The 21,287-nt window shown below is 44.7% G+C and overlaps 1 protein-coding gene across 1 annotated transcript in view; it reads right to left on the reverse strand.

The window, feature by feature from the left end:
* KIF15 (kinesin family member 15) overlaps positions 1–21,287 on the reverse strand; it is a 183,337-nt gene that overhangs the window by 157,033 nt on the left and 5,017 nt on the right. The window contains exon 3 of the mRNA XM_073550085.1: positions 2,677–2,860. Within this exon, the coding sequence (XP_073406186.1) occupies positions 2,677–2,860 (184 nt within the window). The remainder of the gene's footprint in view (positions 1–2,676; positions 2,861–21,287) is intronic.

Raw genomic sequence — 21,287 nt, forward strand, 5'->3', positions numbered from 1 at the left:
CGCGGACCACCGCAGCCGTCAGAGCTCGAGGAACAGAGAAGGGGTTAAGGACTTTTTTTCTGTGTTTACTTAGTGTCCTCCTAGTGGCAAGCAGCATAACACCCACTGTCTGGGTACCCCAATGAGGCGTAGGAGAAAACAAAGATTGCTCAACAGAAGTGTTCAGAAACGACTAAATATATTACCATAGGTGATGAGTGGTGGGACAGCTTTATACTTTTTTGATCAAAAAGGTGTTTGCCAAGTACCCTATGTTAATTATTTAATGCACTTGCTTTTTTACTTACCGTATTTATTTTCATTAGCGTATATGCACACATTGCTTTTATGGCAAGTGTGAACATACTTTTACATCATCTACACCAAAAAAGAAAACGGATGGCACTCACCGGTTAAAATCTTCTTTATTCCAATACTTTAAAACATCGGCATAGTAGTGCTTCTACTGGTCTCCTACTACTGCAGTGCGAAACGGCTGTCATTTCCACTCCCGCTCCCATCCTCCTTATGCCGATGTTTTAGTATTGGAATAAAGAAGATTTTAAACGGTGAGTGCCATCCGTTTTCTTTTTTGGTGTAGCCGCTGTGACTAATTGCTTTGGCGTGGCACCCCGGTTTATGGAGCACTTCTCATAGTACGCATATTTGCAGTACCAGCTTACACAGCTATTTGTGCAATGAATGAGCTTCCCGGCTGTGTGGATTAACACTTTGTTGGAGATGCTTTTACATCATGCATATCATTCAAGTCTACTTCAGCTCAGTTTTTTTGTTTTTCTCTAGTGATGAGTGAGCATGCTCGAGTGCTAATAGTGTCTTTGGCATGCTCTAATATTATTTTCGAGTCGCCATGTTTGCACATGTAAGGAGGTGGCCGGTCCCATACCCTCAGTTGTGCCTCCTCTTTCCGTATGACCCCCCCCCCGTGCACTTCATGTACATATATCCAGCACCTGTATGATCTATGTGTTGTTATGCTGTATCTGTATTATAATGTAATGTATTGTGTTGTTTCCCCTTTAAATGTATTAGAGTTAGTGCAAGAAATGGTTATTGTGAGGGGTCGAGTCAGCAGCAAAGCAAGGAAGCTGCTGTTTCCCTCCAGTTCTGCCTGGATCCTTGACAAGTACAGACGTGTCAAACAGACGGGGCACTGCCAGACCCCCTCCCCGATGGGAGAGGTCTGTTGCCACGGACTAAAGAGGACTTCCATACAGGCTCTCTGGACTTTAGAGGAGCCTCCGCTGAAGAGGTCTCAGGCACCCAGATAGCAGCAGATTGGACGACTGTGATCCTCTGCTGCTGCAGCCGTAGTGGGTGCGACTGCAGCTCATATCAAAGAAAGAACAGGAAATCCAGTGTTTGGGATTGTCGTTGATGTCCATTCTTCATTACCTGTTTCAATAAAAGTTGTTTTCTGTTATGAATGGGCACCGAGGAGGATAGCAGGCCCAAGCTAAGCCACAGAAAACCAGAGAAGTTAGTAACTAAGCGGATGCAGACCCCTGATCCTGTCCACACAACTAGCAGTAGCCGTGGAGCGTGCCTACGATGATCCTTGACGCCTCGGCACAGCCAGAGAGCTAACTAAGCCTAAAGCTAGAAAGGGGAAATCTAAAATTCCCCCGGAGAAGACCCCAAAGGAATAGATAGCCCCCAAACATATATTGTCGGTGAGACAAGATGAAAACACAAATGCAGGCAGAAAAATAGACTGAGCAAACGATGGGACCCAAACTGACTAGACAGGACAGGAAAGGAAAGACACTGTCTGCAATCACGCAAAAAAACCTGCAAAAAGTCCAACACATCTGATGCACAAAAAACACTGAAGTCACACGACTTCGCACCCACTATATCAGCACTCTGGTATATTCTGAAAGCAAAGCAAAAAGAGACCAATATAACAAGGGATAAAACAAACTGGCACATGCAGTAACATATGGACGGTGATTCAGCACAGCCCCAGCCGGAGCTGGCAGACCCGCACAAAGCATAGATAATCAAAACCAGATCAAATGCAAACAGAATAACAAATGAACCACTTAGCTAAACCCTGCAGGGAAAGAGCAGGAGACACCAGACCTCAGAAGGCACAGGAAGAAAATCACCAGCAGGGATAGTGGGAGTCAGCTGTCTTAAATCCCAATCACAAACCCCAGATCTCCAATCGTCTTCCTCATTATCAGGTGGCAAGCCTCTGTCAATCAGATCAGCTCCACTACCTCCAGTAACCACCAGAGGGAAGCCAGAGAGAGAATTCAGGACAGTTTTCCCTGTTGGAACACAGCTACATCTCTGGACTTTTAATCACCTGGACTGCTGTAACAAAATGAGAGAAGGTAACTTTGTTTGGGGGAAAAGCCTAATCCATCTCATATCTCATGTACAAGGGTCCGGTGTGTATACAGACTGTGGTCAGTGGGTGAGCTCGGTCCTGACTACCACCCCGATGTCCCTAGTCTAACACGTCTCGCTGCTGTTCGACAACCGCAACACATGTAGTGATTGCCTAACATACATGTAATCCCTGCATGTTTTGCAGTTGTTGAACTGCGGCGAGATATATACTGTAGCTGTGCCGACTCGAAAATAATATTAAAGCACGCCAAAGATACCCTATTAGAACACGAGCATGATCGCTCATTACTAATTACCAGCAGACCATGCACTTACCTGAGTTGCATCCATATTTGCTACATGATCAAAGGTAAAAATTTTTGGCTCAGGTTTAGAGTGAAGACGGATCGTTTTCAGCGTCAGCACAGAGAGACACAGCCCTTGATCTCCATCACCTCCAATCAGACTTCCTTCTATAGGACGAATCCTCACAAAAACTTTTATCGCATCACCTTCAGGGCTATAAAATTAAAAAGAAAACCTGTGATTACCTGAAACCGTACTCTGTCGAAACACTAAGGAAAAAAACAGTGGCAAGAGTGGCACTAAATCTCTCATATGAGCAAGGTGTGCGTGTATAGGGAAGAGACCTGTCAGTCATTTGCAGTGGGCGTAGAGAGGTCTATCCGACTACTCTCCAGTGAGGGTTTTAACCCCTTAGTGACAGACAATTTGGTACTGTATTTTTCGGACCATAAGACGCACCCCAAATTTTCAGAAGGAAAATAGAGAAAAAAAATTAATGTGTCAAATGGGGGTCCTTCTTACAGCCCGAACACAGCTTACCGGGATTCGATGGCCTCCGGGAAAATGGCCGCTGGGTCGGCGCATTCGCAGATTGAAGTCTCGTCTCCTGAGATCTCGCTGCTGAGATCTCAATCTGCGCATGTGCCGCTTTCGGCAGCCGTTTTCCCGAAGACCACCCATCACAGCAATAGAAGTACGGGGGCACCAGTCTTTCAGAAAATGTTGGCGAAACCTCTGCACCACCGAATACTGCCGCACCAGTCTAGGAAGGGAGTGTGATCATCGCCCTTCAGCATCGGACCGCCGCAGAATTGCCCGACTCTTGCTGCCACCACACTACTTGTATGTGTATTCCGACTATAAGACGCACCACCATTTTCCCCAAACATTTTTTGGGGAAAAAAAAAGTGCGTCTTATAGTCCGAAAAATACGGTACTTAATGACAAGCCAATTTTTACAATAATGACCACTGTAACTTTATGAAGTTATAGCTCTGTACTGGAACGCTTCAACAAATCCAACTGTTTCTGAGATTACTTTTTTCATGACATATTGTACTTCATGTTAGTGGTAAATTTTCTTTCATATAACTTGTTTTTATTTATGGAAAAAAACAAAACAAAACAGAAATTTGGCAAAAATTTTGGAAATTTTGCAATTTGCTAACTTTTAATTTTTGTACCCTTAAGGCTGGTTTTACACTTGTCGTGGTTTTTGCGGCCTGTTTTTGTATTACCGTGATTTTTGCGGTCTTCCGCAAAAAACCTTCTCGGATCGCCGTTTTTCCCTGTTATAACAAATAGCAGGGAAAAAACGGCGATCCGCAAATACGGTGTACCGCATAAACAACTTAACGTTGTTTTTTGCTGTACCATTGAAATGCATTGCGGCCGTGTACGCAAGCCGTGAAAAATATCAAGCAAGCTCGATATTTTTTCATGGCCGCAAATACGGCTCTCACGGCTATATGTAACACGGCCCTCCTAATTTTTGCGGGCTGTTTTTGCGCCCCCATAGAAATCTATTGGGGCTGCAAAAACACTGCAAGTGTAAAAGCAGCCTAAATGAGAGAGTGGTGTCACACAAAATAGTTAATAAATAACATTTCCCACATGTCAACATAATCAGCATAATTTTGGAGAAAAAGATTTTTTAGGGACCACCTCACATTTGAATTGAGTTTGTGGGATCAATAAATAGAAAATACCCAAAAGTGACACCATTCTAAAAACTGAACCGCTGAAGTTACACAAAAACACATTCAAGAAGTTTATTAACCCTTCATGAGCTTCAACAGAACTAAAGCAACGTGGAAGGAAAAAAATAAACATTTTACTTTTTTCACAACAATTTTTTTACTTCAGAACCAAATTTTTTTTTTTTTTCACAAGGGTATCAGGAGAAAAGGGACCACAAAATTTGTTGTGCCATTTTTCCTGAGTACGCCGATACCCCATATGTGGAGGAAAGCCACTGTTTGGGTGCATGGCAAAGCTCAGAAGGGAGGGAGGACAGTTTGACTTTTTGAATGCAAAATTAGCTGGAATTAATGGTGGGCGCCATGTCACGTTTGGAGACCCCCTGATGTACCTAAACAGTGGAACCCTCCCAATTCTAACTCCAACCCTAACCCAAACACACCCCTAATACCAACCCTAACCATAATGCCAACCCCAATGTAAAAATGGAAATACTTTGTTATTATTTTTCCCTAAACTAAGGGGGTGATAAAGGGGGGTTTGATTTACTATTTTTTTTTTTATTTTGATCACTGTGATAGGGTCTATTGTTGCAGGGTGCCAGCCAGCAGATCTCGACAGGTGCACTTCGCATGCACCCGCCAATTTCTTCCATGAAGAAGACGCCAACGGCTGGGGAACAGGACCGGGGGATGCAGGAGAGTCCAGGGACACCTGTGGTCCCGGAGGACCTCATTTCTCTCTCCTCTGATGTGCTAGATCATATCAGTGGAGAGAGAAATTAAATGGGAAATCAGACTTTTTTTTTAAGTCGCCATTATTCTGTGAACAACAGTGATGGCAACACTGGGGTCGGTAAAATCTGACCCGAATCATGTTCTCCGAGGTCTCGGCTACCCTCGGAGAACATATGAATATTCATTACCTTAATGAGCGGGGCCACGTGATCGCTCGGCCGGAAATGCTGCTGGCGCCAGAACCAACGAGATGCAGCGGCCAGTGAAGGCGTGCAGGAAAGTGAGTAGGCTGTCTTCTGGAAGCCGGCGGCTGCGGGTGTCACTGTGCGCACTATAAGAGAAATTAATATTTATTTCTCTTTAGAAGCGGCACAGTTACAGCCGCCGGCTCCTACAGTGGCGGCAAAAAAAATCTTTACAAGTTCAATGAAACCACAAAATCTTAATATTCATGTGGATTCAAGTGTTTTATTGTGGATATTGTATTACAATTAGTATTTTGTCATGTCACCCTTACATTTTATCACCATCTGCAGTCGTTTAGGCATGGATTCAGCAAGGCTGGCTAAGTATGTGGAGTCCATGTTTACCCACAGTGTCTTCAGCACCTCCTTTAGATTGTTGATGTTGCTGGGTCGTGTCTCTTGAACCTTGATTTTGATTAAATTCCCGGCATTTTCTATGGGGTTAAGGTCAGGGGAATTACCTGGCCACTCTAAAATGTTAATGTTATGGTCACTGAGAAACTTTCTCACGGCCTTGGCTTTGTGGACAGGGGCTCCATCATGCATAAAGTAATCACACTGATGTATGACCCAAAAAGTAAGCATGTGTTCTTCCAAAACAGTAATATAATTGCTTGCTTTCATAGTTACATTCTTGGGATTGAAGTACAAACCTGCCCTGCCCATGCTTCCACTGAATGCACCCCACACCATCACACTGTCAGGGTGTTTAACAGTCTTAACTGTATATTTTGGGTCATACCGAGACACGGTACTCGGACGACGCACAACCTTTGAGCCTCCCCTGACCAGCCTGAAAGTGCTCTCATCACTAAACATCACTTTCTTCCACTCTTCAGATGTCCAATCTTAATATTTCTTACAAAAGGCAAGCCTTTTCTTCTTCATTGCTGCTGTGAGCAGGGGCTTCTTTGCGGCACGGCAACTTGGTAGACCCAGGTCCTTCTGCAGGCGGTGACGAATTGTCCTAGTTGCGATGTTCTGGAGGAGCATAGGGTACTTGTTTTTTAGTTCAACAGCAGTTATAGATGGATGTGACATCACTTCACGCTTCAGAAGCTTATCAGTCCTTGATGAAGTCTTCTTAGGTGCGCCAGAGCCTGACTTCCTCTGCGGTACCATCCCAGGAGGCAATGATGCCGCCGACCGCTTCAGTTGATAAATTGCTTCTCTTGACACTCCCAGATCTCTAGCTACAGCAATCACCGAATCCCCGTTCTCGAGCAGAGTCAAGGCACGGTATTTCTCTTCCATTTTAAGCTTCTTTCGACCCATTGTGGGAGATAATAAAAAACTGCCTAATAGCAAAACTGGCTGAGCTGCACATAACAACCAATCAGAGTGCAGCTTTCGCTTTACCAGAGAAGTGAAAACTGAGCGTTGATTGGTTGATATTTGCAACAAAGCCAGCTTTAATATTAGACAGTTTTTTATTATCTCCCCCATTGTGTACACTGTTAAAAAGTGAAATTATGATGTGGATTTTATATGTAAAGTTTTTTTTTGCTGCGCAAGTGTAAAGATTTTTTTTTGCCGGCACTGTACCTCCCGTGACCCGCTGCTCCCCCTTCCCGCTGACCCTCTGGGACAATTGACTCGTGTATAAGCCAAGGGGGCGTTTTCAGCACAAAAAAAATGTGCTGGAAAAACTCGGCTAAGGCTATGTGCACACGTTGCGGATTTTGCTGCAGATCCGCAGTGTTTCTGGCCCTGCGGGTCCGCAGCAGAATCTGCTGTGTTGTACAGTACCATTTTACTCTATGTAAAATGGAAACCGCTGTGCACATGCTGCTGAATTTTCTGCGCGGTTTTGCTGCGGTTTCAAATCCGCAGAAAGAAATGACATGTCACTTCTTTTCTGTGGATTGCGCTGCGGTTTACCATCTCCTCCATTGTAGAGGTGATAAACCGCAGGGCGAAACCGCAGGAAAAGGTCTTTTGACCTGAAATTTACCTGTGGATTTTACAAAATCCGCGGGGAGAAATCCGCAGCACCTAAAAACTACGTGTGCACATACCCTTAAACACGAGTATATACGGTAATTGAGGTATCGCTGTAATCGTACTGACTTAAAGAATAAAGCTGTCTTACCAATTTTACCACATGCGGAACGGTGTAAAAAACAAAAACAAAGGGCAATTCCCAAATTGCTGGTTGTTGTTAATTCTGACTCCCAAAAATCAGAATAGAAAGCGATCAAAAAATATCGTGTGACTGAAAATGGCACCAATAAAAACATCAGCTCCTCCCAGAAAAAACAAGCCCTCACATGACTGTCGGACAAAATATAAAAATATTATAGCTCTCAAAATATGGTAATGCAAAAACTAGTTTTTGCAGTAACAAGCGTCTTTTTGTGTGTGACAGCAGCCAAACATAAAAACCCAATATAAATCTGGCATCGCTGTAAATCGCACCGACCCGAAGAATAAAGTCACCTAACGGCGTAAAAAAGAAATAAAACCAATTATTCAAATGATGTTGATTTTTTTCAGTCTGCCTCCTAAAGATCACAGTAAGGCTTGACGCACATTTCTCCTTCTCTTTGCTAAGCGCTTACACCGGGATTCTTGTGTAAATCTCTGAAATACGTGATTCAGACGGAACCCACGGCGAAAGATTCCCTACAGTGAGGCAGATGGAGGTAATGTGAATGCCGTCGGACCTTTGATCCGGCGGTGTCTGTCTTTTTAAAATTGCATAAAAGTGCCATCGGCCACAGTTTTGTTCACTTCTGAAAAGGACACTGCAGAAAAGAGGCAAGATGGAATCCAGAGTAACTCTCCTGCCTCATTATAGTGCATGGATACATCAGGGGTTTAATCTGTCACGTCACTCGGAAATTGAGATGGAAACCCCGATATAAATGCTCAGCGTAGAGCCCCGGATAAATTTGATCCAAACGTTATGTAAACTGTTCCCAATAAAAGTTTCAACTTAATCCACTAAAAAAGCAAGTCCTTACTCAGATCTGTCATCTGTTAACGGAAGGGGGCTTCCATGTTACTGGTAATAAAAAGGCTCTGGAAAAGCAAAATGGCTCCTCACCCGCCAAAAGAAATTCAGCAAATTCTCCGCTCAAATCCAAATCCCCCCTCCCTTCTGAGCCCCAGTGTGCCTAAACTACATTTAGCGCCCACATGTTTGCCATTTCTGTAGCGATGAGAGCCCGCTTAATTTACAGGTGCGTGTCTCCAGAAGCATGAGCTGGGGACAACGTACTGGTGATTGCAAATTTACTGGTCACTACAACGGCAGTTTGCAATTTTCACTCAGCAACATTCACTACTGCTTGTTTCTGGAAAACACCAATGGAGTTAAAATAGTCACTACATCGGTAGATAAATTCCCAAAGGGTTATAATTTCCAAAATGGGATCACTTCAGGGGCTCTCTACAGTATATGGAATCCACAAACTAGTCTAGGAAAATCTGAGCTTTGCACTGTGCCTCAAAAGTAGTTTTCGACCACATATGGGGTATGGGTAAACTCAGGAGAAATTGCACAACAAACTTTGGGGTCCATTTTCTCCGGTTGCCCTTGTGAAAATACAACATTTATAGCTTAAAAAAAAAAAAAGATTTTTGTGGGAAAAATGTAATTTTTTTTATTTTTACGGCTTAACGTTATAAACTTCTGTGAAACACCTGGAGGGTTCAAGGTGCTCAATACACATCTAGATAAGGTCCCAAAGGGGTCTAGTTTCCAAAATGGTGTAATTTGTGGGGGTTTCCACTGTTTAGGCACATCAGGGGCTCTTCAAACGCGACATGGCATCCGCTAATTATGCCAGCAAATTTTACATTCAAAAAGTGAAATGCTGCTCCTTCCCTTCCGTGTGCCCAAACAGTAGATTTTCCCCACATATGGAGTATTGGCATGCTCAGAAGAAATTACACAACAAAATGTTGTTACAAAATGTTGTTAAAAAAAAAAAAAATTAGGTCTAAAAGAAAATGTTTGTGAAAGAAAATAAATGTTTATTTTTTCCTTCCACATTCCAAAAATTCCTGTGAAGGACCTGAAGGGTTAATAAACTTCTTGAATATTGTTTTGAATAGCTTGAGGGGTGCAGTTTTACATTCAAAAAGTGAAATGCTGCTCCTTCCCTTCCGTGTGCCCAAACAGTAGATTTTCCCCACATATGGAGTATTGGCATGCTCAGAAGAAATTACACAACAAAATGTTGTTACAAAATGTTGTTAAAAAAAAAAAAATTAGGTCTAAAAGAAAATGTTTGTGAAAGAAAATAAATGTTTATTTTTTCCTTCCACATTCCAAAAATTCCTGTGAAGGACCTGAAGGGTTAATAAACTTCTTGAATATTGTTTTGAATAGCTTGAGGGGTGCAGTTTTCAGAATGGTTTCATTTTTGGGTATTTTCTGTCATATAGGCCCCTCAAAGTCACATGAAGTGTGAGGTTGTCCCAAAAAATAAATAAATAAAAAAAGGTTTTGCAAATTTTGTCGCAAAAATGAGAAATCGCTGGTCAACTTTTAACCTTTATAACTTCCTAACAAAAAAAATATGTTTCCAAAATTATAGTAATGTAAAGTAGACATGTGGAAAATGTTATTTATTAACTATTTTGTGTGATATGACTCTCTGATTTAAGGGCATAAAAAGTAAAAGTTTGAAAATTGCGAAATCTTCAAAATTTGCGTCAAATTTCCGTTTTTTTTACAAATAAACGCAAGTCATATCAAAGAAATTTTGCCACTATCATAAAGTACAATGTTTCAAGAAAACAATCTCAATCACTGGGATCCGTTGAAGAGTTCCAGAGTTATGACCTCAAAGTGACCTTGGTCAAAATCGTAAAAATTGGCCTGGTGAGGAAGGTGAAAACAGGCTTCTGGGTGAGAGGGTTAAATGGTTAAAAAATAAATAGTTTTTGAACATAAAACCAATGCTGTGGAGTCATGATGTTGATGTCAATTTGGGGTGGAGTCGAAATAAAATTGACCGACTGCAACTCCTAAAGTAACCCATCTCTTCAACTTGTCACTAACAACTGGTGTTTTCCCCTCAAGCTTTAAACATGCCTCAATCACACCTATCCTCCAAAACCCTCTCTTGACCCATCCTCTGTATTTAGCTATCACCCTATAACACTTCTCCCCTATGCCTCAAAACTACTGGAACAACACATCCATCTTGAACTGTCCTCCCACCTCTCTTCTTGCTCCCTCCTTGACTGTTTACAATCTGGCTTCCGGCCACACCACTCCACTGAAACTGCCCTAACTAAGGTCACCAATGACCTATTAACCACCAAGGCCAAGTGACACTACTCTGTCCTTCTCATCCTGGACCTGTCCTCTGTCTTTGACACAGTGGACCATTCCCTATTACTACTGACCCTCTCATCTCTTGGTATCACAGAATTGTCCCTATCTTGGAACGCATTATACCTAACAGACCGGACATTCAGCGTCTCCCACTCGCACACCACCTCCTCACCGCGCCCCCTATCCGTCAGAGTTCCACAAGGTTGTCGTAGGGCCCCTGCTCCTCTCCATTTACACCTTCGGCCTAGGACAGCTCATAGAATCTCACAGCTTTCAGTATCACCTCTATGCTGATGACACACAGATCTACATCTCTGGACCAGATATCACCTCCCTACTAACCAGAATTCCTCAATGTCTGTCTGCTATTTCATCCTTCTTCTCCGCTAGATTTCTAAAACTTAATATGGACAAAATAGAATTCATAATCTTTCGCCCATTTCAAGCGACCCCCCCCCCAACGGACCTATCCATTAAAGTAAACGGCTGCCCACTCTCTCCAGTTCCACAAGCTAAGCAGCCTTGGGGTTATCCTTGACACTGACCTCTCTTTCAAACCACATATCCAAGCCCTTTCCACTTCCTGCCGACTTCAACTCAAAAACATTTCACAGATCCGTACATTCCTCAACCAAGAATCTGCAAAAACCCTAGTCCATGCCCTCATCATCTCCCGCCTTGACTACTGCAACCTCCTGCTCTGTGGCCTCCCCTCTAACACTCTCGCACCCCTCCAATCTATTCTAAAAACTCTTCTGCCCGACTATTCCACCTGTCCCCCCGCTATTCCCTGGCCTCTCCCCTCTGTCAATCCCTGCACTAGCTACCCATTACCCAAAGACTCCTGTTAAAAACCCTAACCATGACATACAAAGCCATCCACAACATGAGTCCTCCATACATCTGTGACCTCGTCTCCTGGTACTTGCCTGCACGCAACCTCCGATCCTCACAAGATCTCCTTCTCTACTCCCCTCTTATCTCCTCTTCCCACAATCACATATAAGATTTCTCCCGCGCATCCCCCCTACTCTGGAACTCTCTACCACAACATCAGACTCTTGCCTTCCATGGAAACCTTCAAAAAGAACCTGAGGACCTACCTCTTCCGACAAGCCTACACCCTGCAGTAACCACCGATCGACCAAACCACTGCACGACCAGCTCTACCCTCGCCCATCAATTGTAGATTGTGAGCCCTCGCGGGCAGGGTCCTCTCTCATCCTATACCAGTCGTGACTTGTACTGTTTAAGAATACTGTACTTGTATTTATTATGTATACCCCTCCTCACATGTAAAGCACCATGGAATAAATGGCGCTATAATAATAAATAATATAATAAATTGGGTAGAGTAGTTCAATGCAGGATGTGCTGAATAGTTTTTCAAAAGAATTTGGGAAAGTTACAAAATGTCCTATAAATGCTATAGATTCTGAAAAGTCCTACGCAATAAATAGCTTGATTATTGTATCATAATGGTGATGAAAAGCGTGATGTTACCATTCACTACAGTAAATTTATCACTTAAAATTGAGCAATGTATAAGGGAGTCAAAGTCAGGAAAATTGAGGAGTCGGAGGTTTGGCTTACCTACTCCACAGGCCTGCATAAAACAATTTAAAAAACACTCATATTTGATATCGTTGCATTCAGAAAAGTCAGATTTATCAAAATATAAAATAAATCAGTAAACAGTGTAACGAGAAAAAATACATCAAAACACCAACATTACTTTTTTTGCCTGACGCAACAGTGCAATAAAATGCAGTAAGAGGCGATTAAAACATTTTATCTACCTCAAAATGGTGTCAATAAAAACGTCAGCTCAGGGTGCAAAAATTGAAATCTCACTCAGCTCCATATCCGGAAAAGCAAAAACATTACAGGTCTTGAAAACAGACTATACATATTTGTTACCTGCGTACTCTTACTGAGCTGGAGAATGATATTGCCAGGTTAGCTTAACGATATAGTGAACATTGTAAATAAAAATACTAAAATAATGACAGGTTTTTTTTTTTTTGCAATTTCACTGCATTTAGAATTTTTTTTCCTGCTTTCCAGTACACTATGTGGTAAAATAAGTGGTGTCACTCAAAAGTACAACTCATCCCACAAAAAACAAGCCTTCATATGAACATAGACAAAAAATTAAAAAAAGTTATGGCTCTTCCAAGAAGAAGGGGCGGGAAAAACTAAAACTGGCTTGAGAGTGAAGGGGTTTAGTAAGGCTACTTTCACACATCAGGTTTTCGGCGTCAGGCGCGATCCGGCGTCGTGCCGGAATGCCGGATCCGGCAAATGTTTTGTAAAACCTGAAGTGCCGAATCCGGTTTTCTGCCGGATCCGTCTTGTTCTTGACAGACAAAACCGGATCCGTCTCATCCGGTTCATCCGTTTTTCTATCCGTTTTTCGACGGATTACGCCGGATCCGGTTTTTAAAATTTACCCTTGTGGCCTTCCGAACGGGATTGGCTACTGGAAAACTAGATATAGCATGTTCCTACAGCCCTTCTTTGACAGGTTGTAGAGAAGAAAGTGCAGGTTGGAGAGAAGAGCAAGTTACTGGCGAAGATGGATGTTGTCATTGGAAATATTACCACTAGAAGTTCTGTGACGGTTTCAGTAATGAGGGACAATTTTGCACTATACTTTATGTCACCTCAAGGCAGAGTACACTGGCAGGATGACAGAGTGTGAAAGATTTGTGCCCTAACCAAACTTGCGTACCTTCTGGATCAACAGTATATACCTTTGCCAATCAAAGTTGGCTATCTTGTCATGGTCTTACTATTTTTACCTTTAGGCCACAGGTGTGTACCTGGTTGTGTTTTATGCAAAGTATTTCACCTTTTAACAAAAGTTGTGTACATTGGTAGGAAATCACCAACAATAAACACAACTTTTTAGGTGAAATACTTTGCTTCAAACACAACCACGAACACAACTGTGGCAAAAAGCTAAAATTTACCCACAGTTATATACCTGGTTTTGAATACCTTTTTACCTTTGAAATACCCTGTATTTAACCTTTTTTTAAAACATAGTTCGCCGCAGAAAGAAATGACAGACAACCATTGTGAAACGATAATTTAACTTTTATTTACATTTTTTTTTTTTTTTGTAAAATGTTTTTAAAGTGCAAAAAACTTTTTTAATAAAGGTTTTAAACCCAATGGGCATTTTTATTACAAAAAACACACATTACAAATCTGTGTACTGTGGGGTGGAAATACTGCTGGAGGGGCTGCGGGACACTTCGACACTGGGTGTGTGGAGAGAGGACTGGGATCGTGGTGGGGAAGGAACAGTTAGAGGTGATGGTGTGGAAAAAGCTACAGAATGGGTGGACATGTGGGAGGCAGAAGAGGTGGTGGGCGGTGGAGTGGAGGGTTGGGCAGGGACTGTAGGAGCAGATGATGTTGATGGAAAGTTGTATGGGGAAGGAGTTTGGTACGGGGGGAAGGAGTTTGGTACGGGGGGAAGGAGTTTGGTACGGGGGGAAGGAGTTTGGTACGGGGAAGGAGTTTGGTACGGGGCAGGTTGCTGGAAGTGGGGAGATGTCTGGTACTGGGGAGGTTGCTGGTACTGGTGAGGTTGCTGGTATGTAATAGGAGGGGGAGGATGGAAAGTGGCTGGAGGGGGTGCAGATGTAATAGGAGGGGGAGGATGGAAAGTGGCTGGAGGGGGTGCAGGTGGAGGAACTACAGTGGTGGGAGGTGGAGGTTGGGAGGTAACCTGCTGTAGAGCACCGTGGCACGAATGCATTACATGCATCTGCTGGGTAGGAGATAGCGTTTCCATGCGCTCCACAACAGACCTGAAAAAGGTGTGGTTTGGCGAAGATCTTGCTTCTGAATGCATGGTTTGCAGAAGTGTCTTCACCTCCAGAATGCTGGAGTTGATCTGCTGAAAGCCTGCGGAGATTTGCTCTGACAAGACTTTGAGACAGTTCTGGAAAGATGCATTCAGATGCAAGAACTCTTGCGCATAACTCTTTTCCTGACCCCTCTGCCGCTGCCGCCCAGTACCCGCAGGTGTACTAGAGGTGGCAGGGGCAGAAGGGTGGGGTAAAGGGAAAGCGAACTCCTCACCAGCAGCTTCATGTAATGTAGGCGGCCACGATGCTCCTGTGCTGGTGGATGGGACAGATGGGTCAAATGTGTGGGAAGGCTGGGAAGGTGCAGATGTACCGGGGCGGTCTAAGTGTCCCTCGGTGCCGGTCTCCTCAGGGATCGCCTCAGAAGGGTCCAATCGTGCTGCTCACCGTGCTGTGTAATAAAGAGAAAAAAAAACAATTAAAATACTGACATGGTATGGCCCTGGCTGAAAAAAAAAAGTTACATCTAACATTCTTTTCACATGTGGTGTGTAATATTTACCTTCTGGTGAGCATTGTTTCCCGGAGGAACGACAGGGCTTGTGCGTACTTGTACTTGCTCCTGCGTCCTCCAGATCCACTCGGGGCCCGCATCTCTTTATTGAACTCCTTCTTGAAACGATCCCTCACAGACCGCCACCGATTCACAATTCTGTTCCCTGAAACGAGAAAGGAGTGGTTAGTATACAACATCAGTGTTTCACAAACTCCAGTCCTCATGGTCCCCAGGGGTCATGTTTTCAGGATTTCCATAGTAAATAGAAATCCTGAACACATGATCCGTGGGGACCACGAGGACTGGAGTTCGGGAAACACTGGTTTACATCAAGCAACCGGTACTGTATATACTTATGCTCTTTAATCTGGGCCCGAGCTTCGAGGTCCTCCCAGCGGCCCACAAGGAGAGAACAGATTTCCTCCCAGAGTCGTCGGGTAACTATCAGGTCAGCGTGGCGGCGGTCAGCCATATTCCAGAGCGGCTCCCTTTCTCTGACGAGATCGATGAGGCGGTCCACATCAATCCCTCCATCCTCACCGTCAGAGTCGGGAGCAGGCTGTGAAGGCTGTTAAAGAAAAAGACAAAAATAACATAATTAGCCTCCACAAAAGAAATGAAATAAAAAGTGCAAAAAAACAAAGCAAAAATATTTATACTTACACGCTGGTGACCGCCGCGTTGCTGTCGCCGACGACCCTGGGAGGCACTGCGAGGACCTCTTGGCCGAGCACCAGATTGGGAATACTAGAGAAGAAAACAAAAAATGTTATGTCTTTGGATGTAGGCATTTGTTTGCTGTGTGTGGTCTGCAGAACATTGTTTTCTATGTGTTGTGTGTAGTGTGATGTTGTGTTTCTGCGTTTGATGCCAAAAACTTACCAATTGTGAGCCCACTCCAGGTGTCTGTCCACCCCTTCCTTCTTCTTCTGGGAGCTCCTCTTCATCTTGTGATTCCTGTTTTGAAATAAAAGTCAATGAATAGACATATATTACAGAGATGATGGATTTTGGAAATAAAAACTTACCGTCAAACGATGACGATGCGAGGGAGGGCTCCCAGAAGAAGATGTGCTGTCCTGTTGATGGCCAGACTCCATGGCTGTGGATATTGCTGCTGCTGTTGCTGCTGCCAGTGATGCCATTTCTGCTGCTGCTGCATCTCTTTGGCGGCTGTTGAATAAAGAGAAACAAAGGGCCAATGAATATCTTGATATTCCATGGCCCTAGTTTGGAGGAATGGGGGATTTGATAATTACCGTCTCTCATCTGCTTCTGGACTCCCCTCCTCAGCATGTTCCATTTGCTGCTCCATTTGGGGTGGTGGTGGTGCTGATGGTGCTGCAGATGTCTGCTGCCTTCTCCTGGTTCTTGGCTTGGGTGGCATGTTGGGTGTGGCTGTGGGTCCCACTGTCTTGCTTTTATATATGTCTTGTGGGCAGAGCTACTGAGCATGCTCAGACCAAAAAAACCGGATCCGGCTTTCGCCGGATCCGGCGCATTGCGGCGCTCATAGGCTTTCATTGTGTGAAAAAGCCGGACGCGCCGGATCCGGCGTGTCCGGCTTTTTCGCCGGAGACAAAAAACGTTACAGTAGACGTTTTTTCCAGATGCCGGATCGCGACACATTGCCGGATCCGGCGAAAACCGGATGAAACGCATGGCCATCCGGCGCGATCCGGCGCAAATGCAAGTCAATGGGGGGGAAACCGGATCCGGCATTGCATTTCGCCGGATCCGGTTTCTGTCAAAAGCGCCGGATCGCGCCTGACGGCGAAAACCTGATGTGTGAAAGAGGCCTAAGAGGTGGCTGTCTCAAGACTAGCCATGAGCGGACCTGTGGATGTTCAGGTTCGACTGAACTTTAGTCCAAAATTTGGTTGTGGTACCAGAACTCTACCTGAACCAGAACCACACAGAAGTCAATGGAGATCCAAACTTTGGTGCTGGAAAATGGTCGTAGTAAGGGCTAGAGGGCTGCAAAGGAAGCAGAGTCTCTCTCCTTTTAAAAGCCAACTGAAAAGATGGTAATACATTGTAAGCTTACAAGACCTGTCAGGTCTCATCATAAGGTTCAGTATAACACAATATTTGAAGAGTCACATATTTATACAACAACAGGACGTAGAATAGCGCAGTAAGGGTGGTTTCACATTAGCGCTTTTTAAGCGCACGCACGGCCGGGGGTAGCTCCGCCCCCGAGCCGGCTCTCTGCCCGGCGTGCCCGCCCCTTGCTTGTAGCGCCGCCTCCTAGCGCACAGCGGCGCCTGCGATCGGCGCACCCTATCTTAAGCATAGGGTGCGCAGATCGTGCGCAGGCCGTGCGCTAGTTGCGCTTTGACCTGCGCTGCGCACTTTTGACGGTGCGCCGTGCGCGCCAAAATCCGAAAAGTTTGTGCGCTAGGAGGCGGCGCTACAAGCAAGGGGCGGGCACGCCGGGCAGAGAGCCAGCTCGGGGGCGGAGCTACCCCCGGCCGTGCGTGCGCTTAAAAAGCGCTAATGTGAAACCACCCTAAATGAGACAAGTGACCAGTAGCAGACCTAGCAAGAAGGGAAAGGAACATAGGTCTGCTGCACGTCACTTGTCTTATTTATTGCACTAGTCTGTGTTCTGTTGTGTATAAATATGTGACTGTGGAGTCGGTAAGCCAAATCTCCGACTACTCCATTTCCATGACACCGACTCTCTCATACATGGCTAATGTTTAAGTTTATGTGATAAATTTACTGTAGTAAAATGGTAACATCAGGCTTTTAATCATTATTATGATACAATAATCAAGCCATTTAGATGGAACATAAAATATGTTTATTGGAATACAACTTGAGAACAAAAAAAACTTTTGCATATTTACAATTTATTATACACTATGCATTAAGTAGAAAAAAAATTGTTCAACAAAAACGTACTGTATAACATTTGTGAAGTCTATGAATTTGTTCTGAGAAATAGTATCGCCTCCATCAGATCCTTCATAGATGACCTCAAATCTGACCTAATTAATTTAAAGCTAGAGAACAACCTCTCTAGAGTAACTTGGGTTGGTGACAAAGCAGTAACCACACGGGTAACATCTCTAACAATTTCAGGGTATAAAAGGAATTGCCTTGTGCAGTCAGTTTTGATGAACAAATTAACTTTTCTACTTCTTTGAGAACAAGTGAAAAACGTTGCTGAAATATGGTCAATCTTTTTCCCTGCGGCAACGCTTTGCCTGCTCCATGTTGTTCAAATACTTTTTGAAATCAAACTCCTCATCTGATGGGGATGAAGAACCGGAAGCAGCAGTAGCAGCAGGACCCGAGTCCTCTTGCTCTTGGCCGTCTTGTAGCCCACTCCTCCTAACTGCTACCTCAATCAGACCTTCTTTTCCTTTAGTAAGCTGTTGATCATCCTGCAATATATGACGACTCGGGTCCACATAAACAGCTGCCAGAAGAATTTTATTTTCTAATAGCATTGCAGTGTCTCTCTATGATTAAAACGGGCAGTGGGCAGTGTCTCTTCTTTGGGACAGGCAAAACAAAGTTCTTCCACTCCTTTATAAAAAATGCCAGGAGTTAAATCCTCAGCTTGTAACTTTTTAGTCACTGTAAATGGGTGAAGAAGCAATTCCTTCAATTCAGCCACCTGTGTCCATTGACCTTGATGTAGTGTTACCTGAGGGTTGGCCATATCTACAAGAAGGGTTTCAGCTCAAGCAATCGCTCAATCATTAAATAGGTTCTGCCCCACCGAGTGGCTTGATCCACAATTGCCCCCTTTCCAGCACGTCTCTTCAAGATGGAATCAATTTTAGGGGTTCTTGCAGCAATATCCAATTTCTTCACTTTGCTAATCAGAGTTCCAGCATGTCCCTCTTGCAGACTATAGGCCCCATCACCCACAGCGATCTCGCTAGCGAGATCACTGATTTTGTGACGCCACAGCGATCTTGCCAGCGAGATCACTGATTTTGTGACGCCACAGCGATCTCGCCAGCGAGATCGCTGTGTGCGACGGGATCAGCGACCGGCCCCCTTGCCGTTTATCGCTGCTCGTGCTTGATCGGCCTGGGACGTTTTTCGATCGCTGGTCTACCGCTGGCCAGCACGCATCGCTGCGTGTGGCAGCGAAAGACCAGCGACGCTGGTTTCTAATGTAAACATCGGGTATCCAGGAGTTGCGCAGCTTTTAGATACCCAATGTTTACCTTGGAAACCAGCGTGTACGCCGGTTTCCAAGGTAAACAGCAGGTATCCAGGAGCCGCGGTTCCTGGATACCCGATGTTTACATCAGAAACCAGTGTCCAGCGTCACTGGTCCTGATCACTGGAGGGGTTGTCTATGTGAAAGCTCACCAGCGTTCAGCCTAACGATGTCCCAGCGATCCCATCATGTCGGATCGCTGGGACATCGTTATGGGTAATGGGGCCTTATCTCTTATTGCCAGCTGCGGCGTGTGCACAACACCGCGCATGTGATAAATAGGAAAGAGGTGTGACAATAAAGGAATAGGAAAGAGGTGTAATAATATCCATTTGTTCCTCCGTAATGGAAACAGGACTGTTAGGGCTGGCGGAACGCACCAAATTATAAATAACAGTAGGTGCGTTCGCAGCCCGGGGTCCACCGTGCAGAGGTGGTACACTGCTGCTAGGTAATGGCGGAAGAATAGAGCGGCATGAAAACAGTCACACGTGGGTTACGTCACCCAGTGTGAACAGGAGCGAACTCTGTTGACTCACAGCGCCGCACAGCCGCTAAACACAAATACCGGAGCCTGTTTAGCTCACAGAGCCCGGTCAAAAAGCACACAGAAAGCGGCCACAGAACTCTACCCCTAGGACACGGGGTTAGAGTTCCTCTAGGCCCTCTGAGTGCACGGCGTCGCTGCCGCGAACGCCGCTATAGACGCTGGCTACGGAGTGTGGAGCATGTACACTGTGGCGTGCTGAGTCACTGATGGAGACTAATGCCTGACTCCGACTCTGTCCTACCTACACCTAAGCCTGGGCGCTAGCAGGCTAGGCTGCACAACACATGCGCACCAAGGGTAGGGGTTTCATAATGAGTCACCAGAGACATTCATACGTGCATACATCACTCACTACTCATGGTCTGAAAATACAGAGTATCCTAGCTCATGGCCGAGCGGCCATGCGAACCTTTTATAGCCGCGAGCGTCCGGGACCTTCCTGGATTCTCAGATGGGCCAATCCGAACAGGAGTAGGACCTGAGCACGTGACCTTCAAACTCCAATGGGAGATCACTCCACGGGCATGCTCAGTGGCCTGACATGAGGACTTAGTCCCTGGAGAATCTCACTGCAGAGCAGCCTGCAGTGCCATAGCTGTGCCAGAGGTGGCAGCAGCAAGCAAACCCACGGAGGTGGTCTGGGCAGAGTGCCGGGACCGACGAGTTTGCTGAGCAACCTCCTCTGCGGCTGGGGAGGAATGGGAGACCACCGGGAGCAGGGCTCGGGATTCCCGCTGTGCAGCAACAGGAACCCGACGCCTAACACAAGACTGAGGCCTTCCATCTCGAACATACTGAATGTGAAATGTTTTCCTAGCTGCTGTTCACCTTCATTATTCTCATTCATCAGTTTAATTGTACTTATGTTTGAAGCATTATCAGTTCCAATAGTAAGAACCTGTTCTTTTGAGAGTTCATAATCTTGCAGAACTTTTTCCACTAAGGTCTGGAGAAACTGGCTGCTGTGATGCGCTTTAGTATCTTTTACTGCCAGCGTCTTAGTAACATTTTTTTTGTTGTCACAAACATATCGAACGTTGATAGCAAAATAGTTCACTCTGTGACATGTGCAGGCATCTTTTTTATGAAACACAAAGCGTCTCTACAGAATCATTTTAAGATCTTCCTTTTGGTTAAGGGCTTCTTCAATCACTAATTTTCTAATACTTTCTCTTTCCAAGGAAACACCAAGTTTGTGGGCCATTTCTCCATTAAGAGCTGTAAAAGCTGGTCGTGCAAATAATGATAATGGTACACTGTCCTTCACAACAAGTTCGATGAGCTGTCTTTAAAACACATCTGCTCTCATTGTTACAGTTACTTTGTCCCTTACAAAATATCTTGTAACTGGTGTTTGAGACGCTCTTTCCTCCTCCTTTGCCTGGTGGGAAGTGCTGGGCTCTGGTTTCTTGGTGCTGCTGTGATCTTTTTCAATCACAGCTTTGTAAACTTCTAGGTGGCAGTGTTGTAAATGTCTTTTTAGATTGGAAGCTCTTGAAGGAGCATTTTTATCACTGCCTGAGTATGCACTGATTTTGGCATTGCA

Source organism: Dendrobates tinctorius, unplaced genomic scaffold, assembly GCF_039654945.1.
Source record: "Dendrobates tinctorius isolate UK_male_01 unplaced genomic scaffold, ASM3965494v1 ptg000162l, whole genome shotgun sequence".
NCBI lineage: Eukaryota > Metazoa > Chordata > Amphibia > Anura > Dendrobatidae > Dendrobates > Dendrobates tinctorius.